This window comes from Haliaeetus albicilla, chromosome 18 (genome assembly GCF_947461875.1).
Source record: "Haliaeetus albicilla chromosome 18, bHalAlb1.1, whole genome shotgun sequence".
NCBI lineage: Eukaryota > Metazoa > Chordata > Aves > Accipitriformes > Accipitridae > Haliaeetus > Haliaeetus albicilla.
In genome coordinates, this window is record NC_091500.1 from 18,689,378 (window position 1) to 18,705,655 (window position 16,278).

At 42.1% G+C, this 16,278-nt stretch overlaps 1 protein-coding gene across 1 annotated transcript; it reads right to left on the reverse strand.

The window, feature by feature from the left end:
* Positions 1-7,865: 7,865 nt before the first annotated feature.
* Positions 7,866-15,856, reverse strand: SOX11 (SRY-box transcription factor 11). The gene has a single exon (XM_069805858.1). The coding sequence runs from the start codon at positions 15,436-15,438 to the stop codon at positions 14,224-14,226; it is 1,215 nt and encodes a 404-aa protein (XP_069661959.1). The 5' UTR covers positions 15,439-15,856; the 3' UTR covers positions 7,866-14,223.
* Positions 15,857-16,278: the final 422 nt, after the last annotated feature.

Consider the following 16,278-nt stretch of genomic DNA (forward strand, 5'->3'; position numbering starts at 1 on the left):
AGATAGCAGACAAACTGTTCTGTTTGTGTCATTCACTTAAGCCTTGTTTGCAACATATTCCCATAGTACTTTACATGTCTGATGGCTAACACTTAGCTTTGGAGAGGTTAATCAATCCAAGGCTAAATGGTGACAGCATGAAATAAAGCTAGTAGCAAAAAGACTGCAGAAGACAATCACAAAAAATAGCTTCTCCTGCTGCCACTTTCCCAAAGGAAAAGGGAAAGAAGGAGAAAGGAGGGTTGTTAAATATCTGTCTGGTTTTCTCAGTAAGAGGACAATGGTTACATCTTTAAGGTCACTTTATTTACTTTTGATTTTATTTATTACATATGTGAAACATGTAAATCTTTGAATCACATTGCAAAATTACGAGAAAGGAGGAGATAAAAAGCAATTAAAATACCTTTCTGTATTTTGGGGGCAATCTATTTCTCCATGGTGCACTGGGAAATCCATCCCATGCATTAACCTCCCAGCTGAGCACATTACAAGCACCTCTCGGGAGGCAAGGAGAATTTCCAGTCCTTGCTAACTTTTGTGTGCTGGGAATTGGTGACTGGCCCTTAGCAGATAAAGTATGGCTTCTCTTGGAGAAAATATTTCTTATTTCATTGCCACCCTGCCAGTCCTTACCAGATACTCCCTCTGTTTCAAGACTTGTCAAAACTTACAATGGACTCAAGCTTTTAATTTTATTTTTTTTTCTGCAGCTGTAACATACAAGGCATTATGTATAGCTGCAAGTAAGTGCCTGCTTTAAACCACAGTTCATATAAATTAAATTGAAAATAACTTTTATAATAATATATTTATATGTGGCACCTCAAGTAGCTGCTTTATGTTTCCCACAAAGGACAAGAATTTTGAATTCTGGGAATCTTTTATCAAAAATACATTTTGATATATATCACCTCCAACATGCCAGTTCTCTCACATGCAGAAATGACATTAATATGAATAAGAGTGATTTTCGCAGAGAGGAGACTCTCAGACTCAAGATGCATTAAAAAGTTCTTAGAGGAGAATTTAAAACAGAGAACAAAAATCACAGAATTATTCAGTGATACGGATTTGACTAGACAGTATCCTAATATAAAGTATATGGTAAGTAGTTTCTGATTTTAATACAATATCCTAAACAAATCACTGTTGGACCAACTGGTGAATATCTCTTTTAAATCACCTATACCTGAAAATATTTGAGTTAAAATTGATTAGTGTTTTACTTCTTAAAAATTCATAACATTATATATATATTAACATATACACTTCTAATTTTATAAAGTAACAATATATGTAACAGAAAAATGCATGTATTATCACTGAGGAAAATAGCTAGCCAAGCTTCAGATAAATGTATACATTTCTGTCTGGGAAGCCTGAATCCATTAGTGAACTCAACTAATAGGTCAAGAAAAGTAATAGCCAAATAAATATTTTATTAGGATTTTGTGAAACTTGCTAATGGTTAAGCCTACTAATCCTACACTAGTGGGAATCTTCATTCAATATCAGGTCATTATTGAAGAAATACTGTCTCCAATATCACACAAAGTGACTTTCTGGGCGTGACTGGAGAAAGGTATTTTCACATTAATTGAATTCTTTACTCTAGGATACAATGGAAGAAATCTTCTGCTGCTCTAACTTTTTGCTGGTTAACTGATCACAGGGAATCAAACAGAGCTGTATCGAGATGCATCCAAAAAACCACGTCATACTTATTTTTAATCATTTTTCATAACTAAGTTTCCTCTTGAAATGGCGAATAAGGAAAAGGCTGGTCTCAGGTGGGAGGAATATCCCTCAGCTCAAGATCGCATTCTCTGTGAGAGCAGTGTGGACGCACAGCCCTCCAAGCACCTCCAGTACTTTAGGAGAGGAGTTGTCTGTGAATGCCAGCATGGATGTAGGATTGCATAACCCCACCCTCATCCTTTGTAAATCCAGGTTTTAACTTCTACTTCATGTCCTCCCTTTGGGGTCAAGTCTCTCACCATGAGAGACTGGTGGAGACTGGAGTTGCCCCATATGAAGCCGGGGATGACACCAGGCAGCCACAGCACATCTTGCTGGCTGGTGCCCTGGGCATGTTCAGTTCTCAGAAACATCGTTTAACTAGGACTGATCCTGATGGCCCCAGCAGCAGAGGCAGCTCCTCAGTGTTCAGGGCACTTTGGATATTATCCTGTTGAGGCAGCCTTTTCATATATGTGCTAAAACCCAGCAAGTATAGAGCTCAGTGGCAACTCTTTGTAGGCAAGCTTTCTGTCTTGCCTTTCTCTTTTAACTTTGTTGGTTTTCTTCCCTTTTTCCCAAGTCAAGCCTACTCTACTCTGTTTTTCCTGCTATCCACAGGAGTGCCTGTGTCTAAGTTCATACTTAGATGGCATTTATTCTGTGAATAACACCATTAACACCAGTGGAACATGCATGGAGTGAGAAACCATTGAACATCAGAAAAAGCACGAGAACTGTTGCACTGCAGATGTACCATTTTGTTTCAATACTAGTATAACCCAAATGAGTATGCAACTTGTGTCCTTCCTTTATGTTTTTCAAGCTTTAGCTTCACCTCTTATCCTTAGCATTTAAAAAGGAAAAAAGAAAAAAAAATCATTCATGTTTGAAGAAGGGACTTTCTATGATTCAGTAATCACTGAGGTTAGACCATAACACTGATGTGCTGATCAAGGGAGCATTCCCTTCTCAGGACACTGAATCAATTTTACTAAATTATGTTAATATTTAAGTAGGAAAATTACGTAATGATTCCCTCTTATCTAGTCCAGATGGATTGATTTCTTTTCCTAAAAGTGCAGTTTATGAAAATATTGTCTAAACTAACTGTGAGAGTGCTAGAAGAACATACACTCTATGATTCTTATGTATAATTTAAATAGCAATTTCAAGGCTCCAGTTCTACAGCTGTTCAACATATAAAATTCTCACTCAGCTCTGCAGTTGGAGGAGATTCAACAGAAGTGATTCTACAATTGATTTCAGTAGGTGTTTTGACTACAAGGGGAGAACAAAATTGGCCAACAGTATTTGTAAAGTGCTTTTGGATTCTTGGGAGTGAAGGCACTGCAGTGTAAATTGTTATTATCTTTATGAGCTGGAGCACTCCCCTCAACCCAAATTCTGTAAGAAATTTCCCCTTTTTAAAAAAATTGTATCCACAGTCTCCTTCTGTGGTCCCCCTGATAAAGAAGAGTCCCCATGCTAACAGGAATGCAACAGTTGTAGAACTGACACTGTATGCAACGAGAGGCAGTATGGATCAGTAATACAGCAGAAAAGGTTTTAGGACAGATTGCTTTTTGCTTTGCCTTTGGCCTCATGACTTTTGCATTCCAGTCATAGACAGGGGTGACAGCTTCTCTCTGAGACTATTCCACAGATTAAGGCTAAGGTATCCTCCAAAATTATGAGGGCTTTATGGTCAAAGTCCTGCAGAAGTAGGGTTTATAACCTGTAGCTACATCTATGCTAGTAAATTAAACCAGGGTCTGTTCCCTGGACCTGAGGCCAGCTGCCATGATCTGGCCACATCTACGCTATTAAACTCTCTTACTTTCCAAAACAGAGTGGCTGAATCCAAACTGCCTATTGGGAATGATCTTTGGCCCATGCTAATTTCCAAATTGTTCCAGTGATTTTTTGGAAGAGTGCTAGCATTCACCAGCCAAAACTGTGTCAGGGTTTTTTTCTGACAATTTAACAATACAGACAGCTGAGTTCCAGTGCCTGGACTATGTGCTGACTGTCTTTTAATTTCTTAGCCTAGATGTGCTTTCTATCTCTTCCCTGTGCTTTCTGTTTCCTGCGCACATGCTCTACCTACAGGATACCATATCAGTGTAAAGAGTTTGTTATCTGTCATCAGAATAAAACTATGAACTCACTTGAGGTCTTGAGTGGACAGAGATGTCTAATGTGAAATCCTGAGCCAGGTGTCAGAGACACCAAACACATCCCATTTTTACGGTCAAGCTGTAGGCATCTCCTCACCCAGCATGAAAGCTGAGTTCAGAAATCTATCGTGGATGGCCAGCTGATACCAGGTACCTAACTTCTAGGTACTGTATCACTTGGTACACATGTTCTCATGTCAGTATATTTATTGAAAAGGATTTGAATAAAGTTGCAAATGTAGTTTTTCCTACATTGTTCCTTATGTTTGTTCCTTAATGTTTGTTTAATTGTATTTGTGCATGAAAGACTGTGATATACATCAATATTTATATCTGTCCATTTACATATAAAATACATGCTCAGGAAAAGGCTGGAGGGAGAACGTGTGCAAGAGATTGACATAGGGAAAGCAAAGATAAGTATTTTTGAAAATCTATTGCCATAGTCTTCTCAAATGTCCTTAGTATTATTGTAAATACTGTCCATTTGTATGTTACTTCATATATATCTTTCCTTTTCTTCCAAATGCAAAATACGTTTGTGGAAAAATGCAATATTTTACGTTTGAATGACTAATATAGTGAAAATACACAAAAATGTCTAGTCACAAAAACTCTTTTGGGGGGCTGGAGAAGTCTCAGGTCATCACGGCTACATCAGGATTCACATTTCAAACAGGCAGTTATCTGTGGGGGGGTATTTTTGCTGTTGTTATTTCCCCTTTTATAGACACTAATACCCCATTGTTCTGTTTGTGGAGCAATTCACATCAACTTCAGGCAACATCAGGATGGATAGTTTTAACAGTTTAGGTAGGTGGTTTTCATAAATATAGCTGACTTCAGATTAATCTTTCTGCCTGCAGAACTATTGGCTTTGATATCCCACAGCTGATGAATGACCACATGTAGCTGAGGAAAGCAAAGCCGGTCTTGGGCTATGGACAGCCATAGCCGAGAAAAGAGATAGTAGTAGATGTTTCCAGGGACATAAATGGGTGGAAGGTGGGCAGTTCTCAGTAGTGTTCTACCCTTTTTCTACCCTTGAAAAGACAATGAAAGGGAATGCACAGCAGTGCTACTGTCAGGGGAGCAGTTTGGTTCTCTAAAGAGTATGAGTGCTGAAACTCAATGAACAAGGTGAATGAAATTAGGTGAATGAAAGGCAGGCTTTGCAGAGATTTAGGGAATATTATTACAATAAGATTATGCAGACAAATGAAGTCTCATCAAGTAAAGGCTAGGTGCAAGTGTAAGCTACTTTACAAACAATCAGACATAAAATAGAAGTTCTTAGTTAATAGTACTAACTTGAAAAAGCAATTTAAACACACATAAATTTATTGCAGAGTTTTAACTTGATGCATATTTGGTGTCTTAGAGAAAAAAAAACCCTAGTTATGCATATGAAATGCCAAAATGCCACGTTAATATGAAACTTAATGGAACAATTATAACTGAGATCTAGATTTTCTTTTTCGCTCTGCATTTCTTGGACTGCCTTGTGCTTGTGTGCAGATGAATCCTGCCTCATTCCCTATGTACCATTCAGTATTTGTTAACATTATAATTTGAGAAATCAAGACTTGTATTTTCAAGTATACAAATGAGTCAATTTTGGTTGAAGATAATCATAATCTTTTAACTGAATTTACAGAGTTGTAGAAAAAGTGATCTATCATAGACACTTTAGCTTATGTACATGTCAGAGTAACGCCAATAAATGTAAACTTCAGATTTCAAGGGAAAGAGCCAAGATCCTTTTGCTCTGACTATGGTGGGAATTGTCATTTCTAGAGCTGGGGATATTTGTGTGGCTTTTTGGGTTTGGGTTTGTTTTTTTTTTTTTTTTTTTTTACTATTCTACCAAAATTTTAATAGGCTCTGAAAAGATCATCTTAAAACTTTAAGTCCAATGGATGAAAATCTTCTGAAGTTCTCAGGACCTTAAACTATAGATTTTAATGGACACTACATTCCAGCCATTTAGAGTGGTCTGTCCAGCAAGCATTTTAATGGAAACACAACTGTATACATATGTGCTTGTGTTAACTCCATAATGACGCAATTGTGTTTGGATATCTGTGTGGATCTATGTTACCTACACTCCATGTTTTCATGCATTTCTTTCATTAGACCTAACATTCAAACTTGGGAACATACTAATGAAAACTGAAATGCTAATGTTTTTCTTCTTTCCTCAAAACGCTGTGCTTCTACCCCTTCTTTCATATGAAAATGAGCCAACACCCAGGCCACACAATACCTTCACAATGGTAGTTTTAAGATGTGATAACTTGTTGCTTACCAATCCAAAACCACTTCCAAATACTGGATAGGAAATATTCCCAATGAGTCATGCAGAATTTCCCTCTGGCAATAGTAAGATCTGATGTAGCAGAACTGAAACTCAACTTTCCAACGTGGTAATGACAATTCTCGCTCGGGAAGAACTAAACAGAAGACTTCAGCTAGAGTCATTTGAGATAGTATGGAGATGACCTTAGTCTATTCTGCAAGATTTCTAGTTTGTTTTTGGTTATATACAATGGGACTTGAATAAACAAAGTCTATGGGAATTAAAAAAAACACAAACAAACAAAACAACAAATCACCATGGAATATTCTCAGCGCATTGTTTCAAAACCTTCTAAAGTACCTTAAAAATGTTTTCTGAAACTTTTTTGATATGTACAGAAAGGATAGTGGTATGGTGGCTGTATATAAAGATTTTATTTCACTGATTTACAATGACCAGCTTAAACTTCCTATTTTTACTATGACATGTCACATTCAAACCCTTACTTCACATCAGTTACACATCTCCATTCACACAAAAAATACTACTACAACAGACTTTTGAAATTATAGAGATTGCTTTCAGTGTCCTCAGTAGGTTTGATAAGTTAAACAGAAATCATTATTTATCACCCAAGAAGTGTTTTTTGGAGAAAGGAGCTATTCAGCTAACTCCGTTGGGAAAAGGAAAGAACAGGAACAATGGGAAGAGCTGTGCTGAAGAGTCATACAAAACTACCTGGAACCTTTTATTTGGTGAATTGACTCTTGCCCATGTCTAAAGGCTTGTATTGGCTACAGCAGAAGTTGATTAGAATTTTTCTATTATTTCCTGGATATTAGGAGTAACCAACAATCCCCCAGTGGGAAGGAGGGTGTTATCGGTTCATATTTTCATCCCTATGTGAACTTGCAAAAGTAGAGACATTAAATACAAGCGAGAGAGAGATGTGCCTTGTACACTTTTTGAAATATGGGAATATGCCTACTGGCAGGAGCTCTAGAAGGTTAATTTCAGCAGTAGATGGCTTGTGTTAATTACAAATTTCGAATTTGTAACAATATAACTCCATCATTTCTATAAAACAATATTTAATATACAACAAACTTTCACCACATAAACACATTAAAAACACCTTTTTATAGTTCCAAGAATCGATTACAGGGTTCTCATAAAAACATTTTCATAACTAGAATCTTAATACAGAATGATTTTTTTTCTATGCCAAAATACATTTAGATGGTAAATTGTCTGTAGAAAAAGATACAGAGAGAAATGGGGTTTGCTGGCATGTAATCCATCTTATTTCATTCTTTCATGGTCAACTTTAAAGCAATATCTAAAATGTTTATCATAAAATACTTTATTGTTTTATCCAGAGTCTTAACCAGAAAAAAAAAAAAGGAAGTTAATTGGCTTATTCTCTGTTTCAGAGTCTCTCAGGCGTGCCCAGAACAGCACTTACCCTCTGTACATCCTACCTTGACCATAACTACCTGTGAGGGTTTTTTCTGAAAGACATTAACATTCCCATTGACTTTAAGCTTTGGGTGCCCACAGAATGAAGTGTGGATTCACTATAATAGCTGAACTGCATTTACCAAATGTAACACTGGAAAAAAAAAATCCACATAAAAACACATAGGAAGATTGATCACACAATTTTATTAGAGTCTTTTGGACAATTGCATTATGTTGTTCCTTTACTTAAAAACTCTTGCAAAAAAAGACATTGGAGTGGACTGGTTTCAACCCTGAGCATTAACACTGCATATCAAGTACTGTAGTAAAGAAGCTGGTTAAGTTTGTAGCACTAGCACAAGTCACTGATATTAATCCTCTAGGTGATCAGGTTTTTACAAAAAAAATACATAGTTTTCAATAAATAATGCTTAATTTTACAACTTTGATACAGCAATGTCATACACTGTTTTGACACATACTAAACTCTGCATGCTATATAGTCTACTAGAAGACAAAACTTTGCCATGCATTTTCTTTTCCTAGTGCTAGAAAACACTTTGTCCTCCAGTGCATTGCCTCAAGCAGCCTTACCATCTTCCTTCTCTCACAGCAATAGGCCGTGCACTGGCATGCAAAAACCTCAAGAAAAGGTTTCCCCCCCACCATCACTCAGACTTCTAAACAAAAGTACTTTTCAGCTTTTCCCCCCAAGACCTGGAGTGGCTATGAAAACTAATTTCATGTGGCCTTGAAAAGTCTTTGAAATTACATATTTTAAAAGTGTCATGCTTGAAAAACTGCTCTAAAACATTCAATTTCCCCCACCTGTGGCCATCATGCAACATCATTGAAATGTTGTAACCATCAAAAGTCCCACACTGGAAAACAGGCCTCCATTTTAAAACAGCCCACCAAAAAAAAAAAATTTAAAAAAAAAAAAGGAAAGAAGAAAAAAAGTATCACAGCATTTATGTAAAGACTCCAAAACGCCAACATATGTACAAGAGCAAAACCAGATACAAATTGTAAATGAACTAACAATGGCATATAACTCTTCTCCCTGGCTTCACCAGGAGTTGAGGCAAGTTGGTTTTGGAGATAAGCAGGACGATGGAAACAAAAACAAATTGTGACAATGGGAGTTCCTGGATTAATCATTATTATTTGATCAAATTTCTTCAAAGGGTGAATCAATGTCTTGATTTTCTGGGAGGTGGGAATTACCAAAACCTAAAGCCCTAATTAATAACATATAATTCTAAATCAAACCTGCTTCTGAGCATTCGCAAGTCTTAGAATTTTGGCGTGCTTGCGCTTTTTCATCCTGCAAGATTGCACTTCACAGAAAATCCAGATGTTGTAGCTAACCACAAAAGAAGAAATTTGATTAATTAATAAGGATTGAAACCTCCATTCTCACACTTCCAGGTTGTTGTTCATCATTGAAAACCATTCACCCCTTCTTATCCATATTGCTTTAGGGGTTTCCTTGTATCTACAGAAGTCATTCCTTTGAAATTGCTGTCAATCACAATTTTCTAAGAGTTTTTAAAATATTCCTATCTTTGCACTGGCATAAGTATTGGGTTTTCTAAGAGAATCTCAACCCAAAGAAGGTATTACTTTTATACATGAAATATTACGAACTTTTGTTTCCCTTTTTGTAAGTCATTCTACACTTTCTGCACATTTGTGCTTTATATTGAATATAAAAATAGGTCTTTAAAACTCTATTTACTTTAAACTCACTAAAAAACTACTTGCTTGTGAAATTCTCTTACAAATTCACTGCATCCATGTAGAGAAGATAAAACTAATTAGGCAGTTAATTGGTATAGGTAGTGTGCAAAAAAATTAAGACAAAACAAAAACAATCACAGCCTTCGATGTGGGTGAGGGGAAAGGAAATAAATCAAAGAAATACAACTGTATAGTAGGGGAAATGTAAGGCAACTCATTGTATTAAGTTTTTGTTGGTTGTTTTTCTCCTGGCCATGCTTACAAATGAAGGTTAGGAGGAACTAAGACACCTATCCTGCCAGCAGCCCTTGAGGCGAAAACTCCCATTAAGCTCAATGAGAATTTTGGGTTTTTTTAACCAGTGCAGGTTTAAGGCCTTTCTAGGTAACAATTGTGAAGATGTAAAAAGGAACTGGAACTTAATGAACTGTGTTGAATATCAAACACCTAAAAATTATATGGCCCTGACTTTGACCCCACACCAGTTTTACCGTGGTGTAACAACAGAGTTGCACTTTCCTTAAACAGGCATGAGCGAAGAAGGATCAGACTGCACACATGCAAATCACATTCAGTAGACTTGAAGAAGTTTCATCTGAATGACAGTGAATGCTAAAGAGCATGTAGCACTTAAAGGATGCTTGGAATGAGTCTTTCTACCACATTTGTGAAAGACTGCACTTAAAGGAAGAAAATATTTTAGTTGTGGTTCTTTTAAAAGGAAGAGAGGAAAAACATAATAAAACCAACAAAAGGGTAAAAATAGTAAGTTTACAAAAATGTTCACTTTAAAATTGAAAAGAATCAGCACGTTTGATTAGGTTTTACATTGAGTTGACATCCTCAGTGTTAGCAAGTAAATTGTCTTTCCACATAAAAAAAGCTCATTTTTCTCCCTTCTGTCACTGAGTCCCATTACACTTAGAGTAGTACTGTACGGAGATAAATGCAAAGAGTGTGGAAAAAAAGGCCACGGGAGATACTAAGCCTGCAACAGGACTGCTCTAGCAGGTCAACAAGGATTCCTATGTACACTAAAAAAAAACAAAAGGAAAGAGAAACGGAAGGTATGAATATTAGTAGATATGACCAAAGCAAAAAAATACGAGAGTAGCTTAGCAGATGCTATTTTTCATGATTAGAAGATTGTTTTTTTACTCTGAGATCAGCAGGAGCTTAGGCATTCAACAGCATCAAACTTCAGCCCTAAAAATGTAGTGGCTTAAATAGAACACTACCTAATTTTCCCTTGAGCAATATGCAACAATAAACTCTGAAATAAAAGAAACTCAACTGTCTGGACAAAAAGTTGTTTCCCTGCACCATATACCCTCACTCAAAATATTCCTCTGATATAGTATTGTATAATTCCCATCTAGAAGAAAGAAAAGGTATACTTCTGAGTGGGTATTATATTCTTTGACTAAAGTAGACCTGTTGCTCTTTTAAAATATGCCTGGCTGCTCTATACTCGGATCCTTTCAATCAGTTATCCTTGACTAATATTTTAAATGGTAATTTTAAAAACAGCTTCCAAAAATATACGCAAGTCAAAACTTTTGTAGGCTGAGACACAGACCTTATTACAATGCAAACTAAATGCAGCCTATATTTGACCATAATCGTTCATAACTCATTGAACATCTGTAAAGCACAAATGTTTAATGACACTGCCTATTATCACTTTAATAAACAAGGATGCATATCAGAAGGAAGGGACTGGAAGTACAAGTCCCCATACTCTCATGATAGCTTGAAGAATTACTAAGAGAATTTTGGCTCAGTTTTAAGACTTAGAACCTGATCAACTTACTCCATCACCCTAGCCCAAGAACGGATTTTCGATAGCAGGATAGTGAATAGCTAGGCTAGAGCACTTCAGTGTATCTACTTTCTTTCACTCTTTTGCCTTAGAAGAGATAAATGTCATTTGTTTGCAATCTGATTTCTAAGTTATTACATGGAGAACACACTAATCATTTGAGACCAAAAACTGAAAATTCAAGAAACTCTGTTTTATTGAGGACTATCCATTGCCAAGGATATCTTGTATATCGTAATTAAGTTTGTTTTAAAACACAGTTTCTCATAAAGAATTATCACAATGCAAGACATAAATTTGAGTTCCCAGATATGCTATATCTCTTTTCTGATAGCAAAGATTTAGGCCAAACAACTTTTATTTAGAATCATGAGTGTTTTATTATTATTATTATTATTATTAGAAAGAGATCAGATTATATTAATCATTTTACTACCAGTTTAACTAACCTAAAGTAAGATATCTCACCACTTAAATGCCTAAGAGTTGTCTTTGATTAAACATAACATGCATGCAGGTTTTAATGTTATGTTTTATTATGCCTTACAAATGTGTATGCAGGATTTTCATTTCAGCAAGTCTGAAAGCCTGTAGCAGTGGTTGCCACCAAAATACCAGCACAGTGAATTGTCCCTGTAAACAGCTGGATCATTACTTAGTGGAGAAAAAAAAAATAAATTTACCAATGCCTATCAGATAAAAAGTAAACTTTTCGAGAAACAAACTTCTACCTTGTGAGTCTGTTTATTGCCATCAGCAGTTCTTTCAGAGCGAGCAACTGAAATCTGATGGCTTCTACGGTAAAAAAAAAAAAAAAAAAAAAAGCACACTGACAAAGTCTGCTCACCTCCAGCAGAAGCTCGTACCCCCCCTTCCTTCCCACGCCCCCGCCCGGGGCGGCTCTCCCGCTGGGCCGGGCCGGGCCGAGCGCTGCCCTGGGGCGGAGGAGATGCAGCACCGCTGCTCCCAGCATCTCCGCCTCGAGTCTCGCCCAGGCTAGTCATCAAACACGGGGGGGGGGGGGGGGAGAAAAAAGAAAAAAATAAGAGCAGCGGGGAGAGGAGCGGGGGGCAAGCGGAGGCGGGGGAGAGCCCCGGCCCCCGCGGCGGCGGTGGGAGCGGGCACCCGGCCCCGCCGCGCCCCCGCCCGCTCCCGCGCAGTGGGATGCGGGGGGCCGGCGGGGCCGCCCCTGGGGATCTGGGCTCGGTCGCCGCCGGCTGGAGCGGGGCGGGGAGGGGGGAAAGGCGGGAGAGCCGAAAATCCCCGGGGCGAGCCGACCTGCTGCCTCCCGGCCCCGCCTGACGGCGACCCCCGCCGCCCCGCGGAGCTAAATCGGTGGGGAAAGAGGGCGACGGGAGGTGGGAAAAAAAAGCCAGGAAAAGCAAAGCAGCAGCCCTCACTCTCCTTCCCCTCCAGCTACGGGCACGCACAACAGCCTACAGCTACCGCTCCTCCGCAGGCGAGGGGTGACAACATGGCATCTCCAGCGTTACTTCTACAGACACTAATAGCGATACGAGTTTCTATCAGTTCCAGCTGATTTATTAAAATTGTCAAGATACAGACTTTCAGCATTTAAAAAAAAAAAAAAAAAACAGGCTATGATGTTGACAGTGCACAAGTCTGCTTTTGCCATCATTTGCTACAAAATATGCAGATGGTCTGTACTTTAGATTATATTGCACAACATGAGAAACTTTTTTAACTATGTGCCTTTTTTCTTTTTTTTTTTTTTTTTTTGCTAAAATCGAGAATCCAGTTTCATACCTTCCATCTGGGGCCCCATCCACATATCACAGCGTATGAGATACATAAAGTCCTACTATAGTACAGTACATATACAATCTTTTAAACTAAGATAACAGCTCTGAGGTCTATATCACCATTTTCAATAAATCTTTACCTACAAATATTGAACAAATCTGAACTATAGCTGTACAAAAAAAGTGTTTGTTTCTTTTTTTTTTTTAAAACCACAAGGCCTTTAGATGCAAGGATTATTTTTTTAAAATTTTAATCCTTTTAAAACCAGGACGTAACGTACCAACAAACTTGCATGCTAAAAACAGAGAAAAAAAAAGAAAATAAAAGGGAAGAAGTGCCTGAAAAGTCTTACTGAAAAAACACAGCAAGAATGTTCCCTTTTCACTGTACAAAAATACGCCTGAAAATATATTAATTTTTAAAAAAGACTGAGGTCTGTTATGTATCAAAAATGTTTCAATACCTTTTTGTACTGAGGTCTAGGCTGTCTGGTATTCAATCAAGGAGGTATAAGGGAACAAGTTACAAAAAAAAAAGTTGGCAAGTAGAAATCACATTTGTAAAACCATAAACAATTTGATCTGAAAAGTAAACTCTGATCTTAAGTCAGTTCAGTTATTTGTAAGCGTTTGTACAGTCTGCATTTTTTCAAGCTCCCTGCAGCTTTGTTAAGAATCGGATGCATAGAAGACATCAGTTTTCTCCCTCCAAAAAAAGTTGCAATGGTCCCTTTCGGAAAAAAAAAATAAAAAAATAATAATAATCAGAACAGTTCTTTAAGATCTCTCACGGGAAAAGAAAAAAAAAATCCACAAACCCCCTTGAGTAACAGTTGTGCTGCCAAAAGACTTCTTTGCAGACCATCTTCCAGACTTCAATCGGAGACCGACAAGCTTCAAACAGCGCCTTCTGTATCATTTTTTCCCCCAGTCCCATTTGCCTTTGCTGTTGTTGTTGTGATCACCAAATGCAATAAAAAATAAAAAAAAAAAACAAAACACAAAAATTAAAAAAAAATAAAATCACAACTCCCGGGCTCGGAACTAACTGCGAGATTTTTTTTTTTTTTAAAAGAAAACAAGACTTTTTTCTTAATCATCATCAGCATCATCATCAGCATCATCATCATCATCAGCATCACCGGCGTCGCGCCGCTCCAGCTCCAGCTCCGCCGCTGCCTCGCCGCCCGCCCTCGCCGCCGCCGCCGCCCCCGCTCAGTACGTGAAGACCAGGTCGGAGAAGTTCGCCTCCAGCCAGTCGCCCGCGATCATCTCGCTCAGCTCCGGGGTGCAGTAGTCGGGGAACTCGAAGTGGGAGCCGAGGCTGCCCTCGCTGAAGGAGTCCAGGTCCTTGTCCACCAGCGAGAGGGAGAGGTTGCCGGCGGCGGCGCCCGCCCCCAGCTCGGCGGCGGCGTGGCCGTGCTGGGAGAAGTTGAGGCTGAGGTCGAAGAGCAGGTCGTCCGCCTCCTCGCTGCCGGCCGACGAGGTGGAGATGGAGCGGGAGGAGGCCGGCGAGAGGCCGGGCGGCTGCTGCTGCGGCGGCGGCGGGCCCTGCTTGGTGATGTTCTTGAAGCTGTAGTAGAGTCTGCTGCCGCCGCCCGCCGCCGCGGAGCCGCCCCGCACCTCCTCGTAGAGGCTCGCCCCCTCGGTGGACTCCGCCGAGGAGCTCAAGGTGGGGCTGGCCGGCACTTTGGCCACGTTGTACCGCCGCAGCTGCTGCGGCCCCGGCTCCTCGTCCTCCTCCTCCTCCTCCGCCTCCTGCTTGATCCGCAGCTGCAGCTCGTCCTCGTCGTCGTCGTCGTCCTCCTCCTCGTCCATGAAGACGCACTTGACCGTCTTGCTGCTCACTTTCAGGGTGCCGAAGACGTACTCGTCCCCCGCGTAGTCCCCGTGGTGGGCGGCTTTGGCTCCCGGCTTGGGGGGCGAGGAGGCGGAGGAGGCTTTCAGCTTGCTGCACTTCTTGCTGGAGCTCTTGGCGCTCTTGCTGCCGCCGCTGCCGGCGGGTGCGTTTTTCTCGGGACTTTGGCTGGCGTTGGGCTTGGCCGACGGGTCCATTTTGGGCTTTTTCCTGGGCCGGTATTTGTAGTCGGGGTAGTCGGCCATGTGCTTGAGCCGCAGCCTTTCCGCCTCCCGGATGAAAGGGATCTTCTCGCTGTCCTTCAGCATTTTCCACCGCTTGCCCAGGCGCTTGGAGATCTCCGCGTTGTGCATGTCCGGCGACTGCTCCATGATTTTTCTCCTCTCGATCTTAGACCACACCATGAACGCGTTCATCGGCCTCTTTATGTGCCCCGACGCGGTTTTGCACCAGTCCGGATCGCTCTCGTCCAACGCGACCGGGCTGCAAGCCATGAACTCGCCCTCTTCGGTGTCCATCGCTTCCCGGGGCAGGTTGCTCTCCGCCTCCGTACTTTCCGCTTGCTGCACCATGGTGGGCTCTCGCCGAAGCGCCGCTCTTCCCGCCGCGCCGCTCCCCTCCGAGCCAACAAAGCCGCTCCGCCGCCGCCGCCGCCCCCTCCCACCGCCGCCTCCGCCGCACCTTGCCCCTGCTCCGAGCCGAGCCGAGCTCTCTCCGCCGCGCTGCGAGGCGCAGCCCCCCGCGGGGCGACCGACCGACCGGCGGGCGGGCGCTCGCTGCCGCCCGCAGCCCCGGCGGCCCCGCTGCGGCCGGGCCGGGCTGGGGCGCGGCTGGGCTGGTGCGCTCGGCGCCGCGCTCTGCCCGTGCCCCGGCCTCGCGCCGCCGCCGCCCGCCCTGCCCCGCCGCGCCGCGCGCGCTCCCCCTTCTGCAAAACTCCCGGCTCCTCGCCCAACTAGTTATCAGCGTTTCATATGGGTGACATCACTCCCGCCGCCGGCCAATGGCGGCGCGGGGCCGCGCCCACCGACACGCCCACCGCTTTTATCAGCTTGCCCCCCCCCCCCCCCCCCCCCCCGCCCCCTCCTCCCCTGCCCCGCGCTCACACACCCCCTGCGCGGGGGGTGGCCGGCGGTGGAGAAGGAGGGGGCCGCTGCCTCTCGCCGGCTCGTCCCTCCCTCCCTCTGCCCGCCTCGGCAGGCAGCGGCGCCACGGGGGGCTTCGGCCGCTGGCCTCGCCCGCTGGCTGCCGCCGGGCGCGGAGCGGTACGAGGCGGCGAGGGGAGAGGGTCGGCGGTCGGCGGCGCACCCCCCCCCGCCCCCCGCCCCGCCGTGGCCCGCTCCCCTCGGGCGGCTCGGGGCGGCAGGGGGCGCTGGCGCTCCGCGGCCGCCGCAGCGGCGGCCGCTCCGGCGGGC

What these genes read in the sequence shown, in the direction of transcription:
- SOX11 (XM_069805858.1), bottom strand. Translation starts at nt 15,438, where the DNA reads ATGGTGCAGCAAGCGGAAAGTACGGAGGCGGAGAGCAACCTGCCCCGG.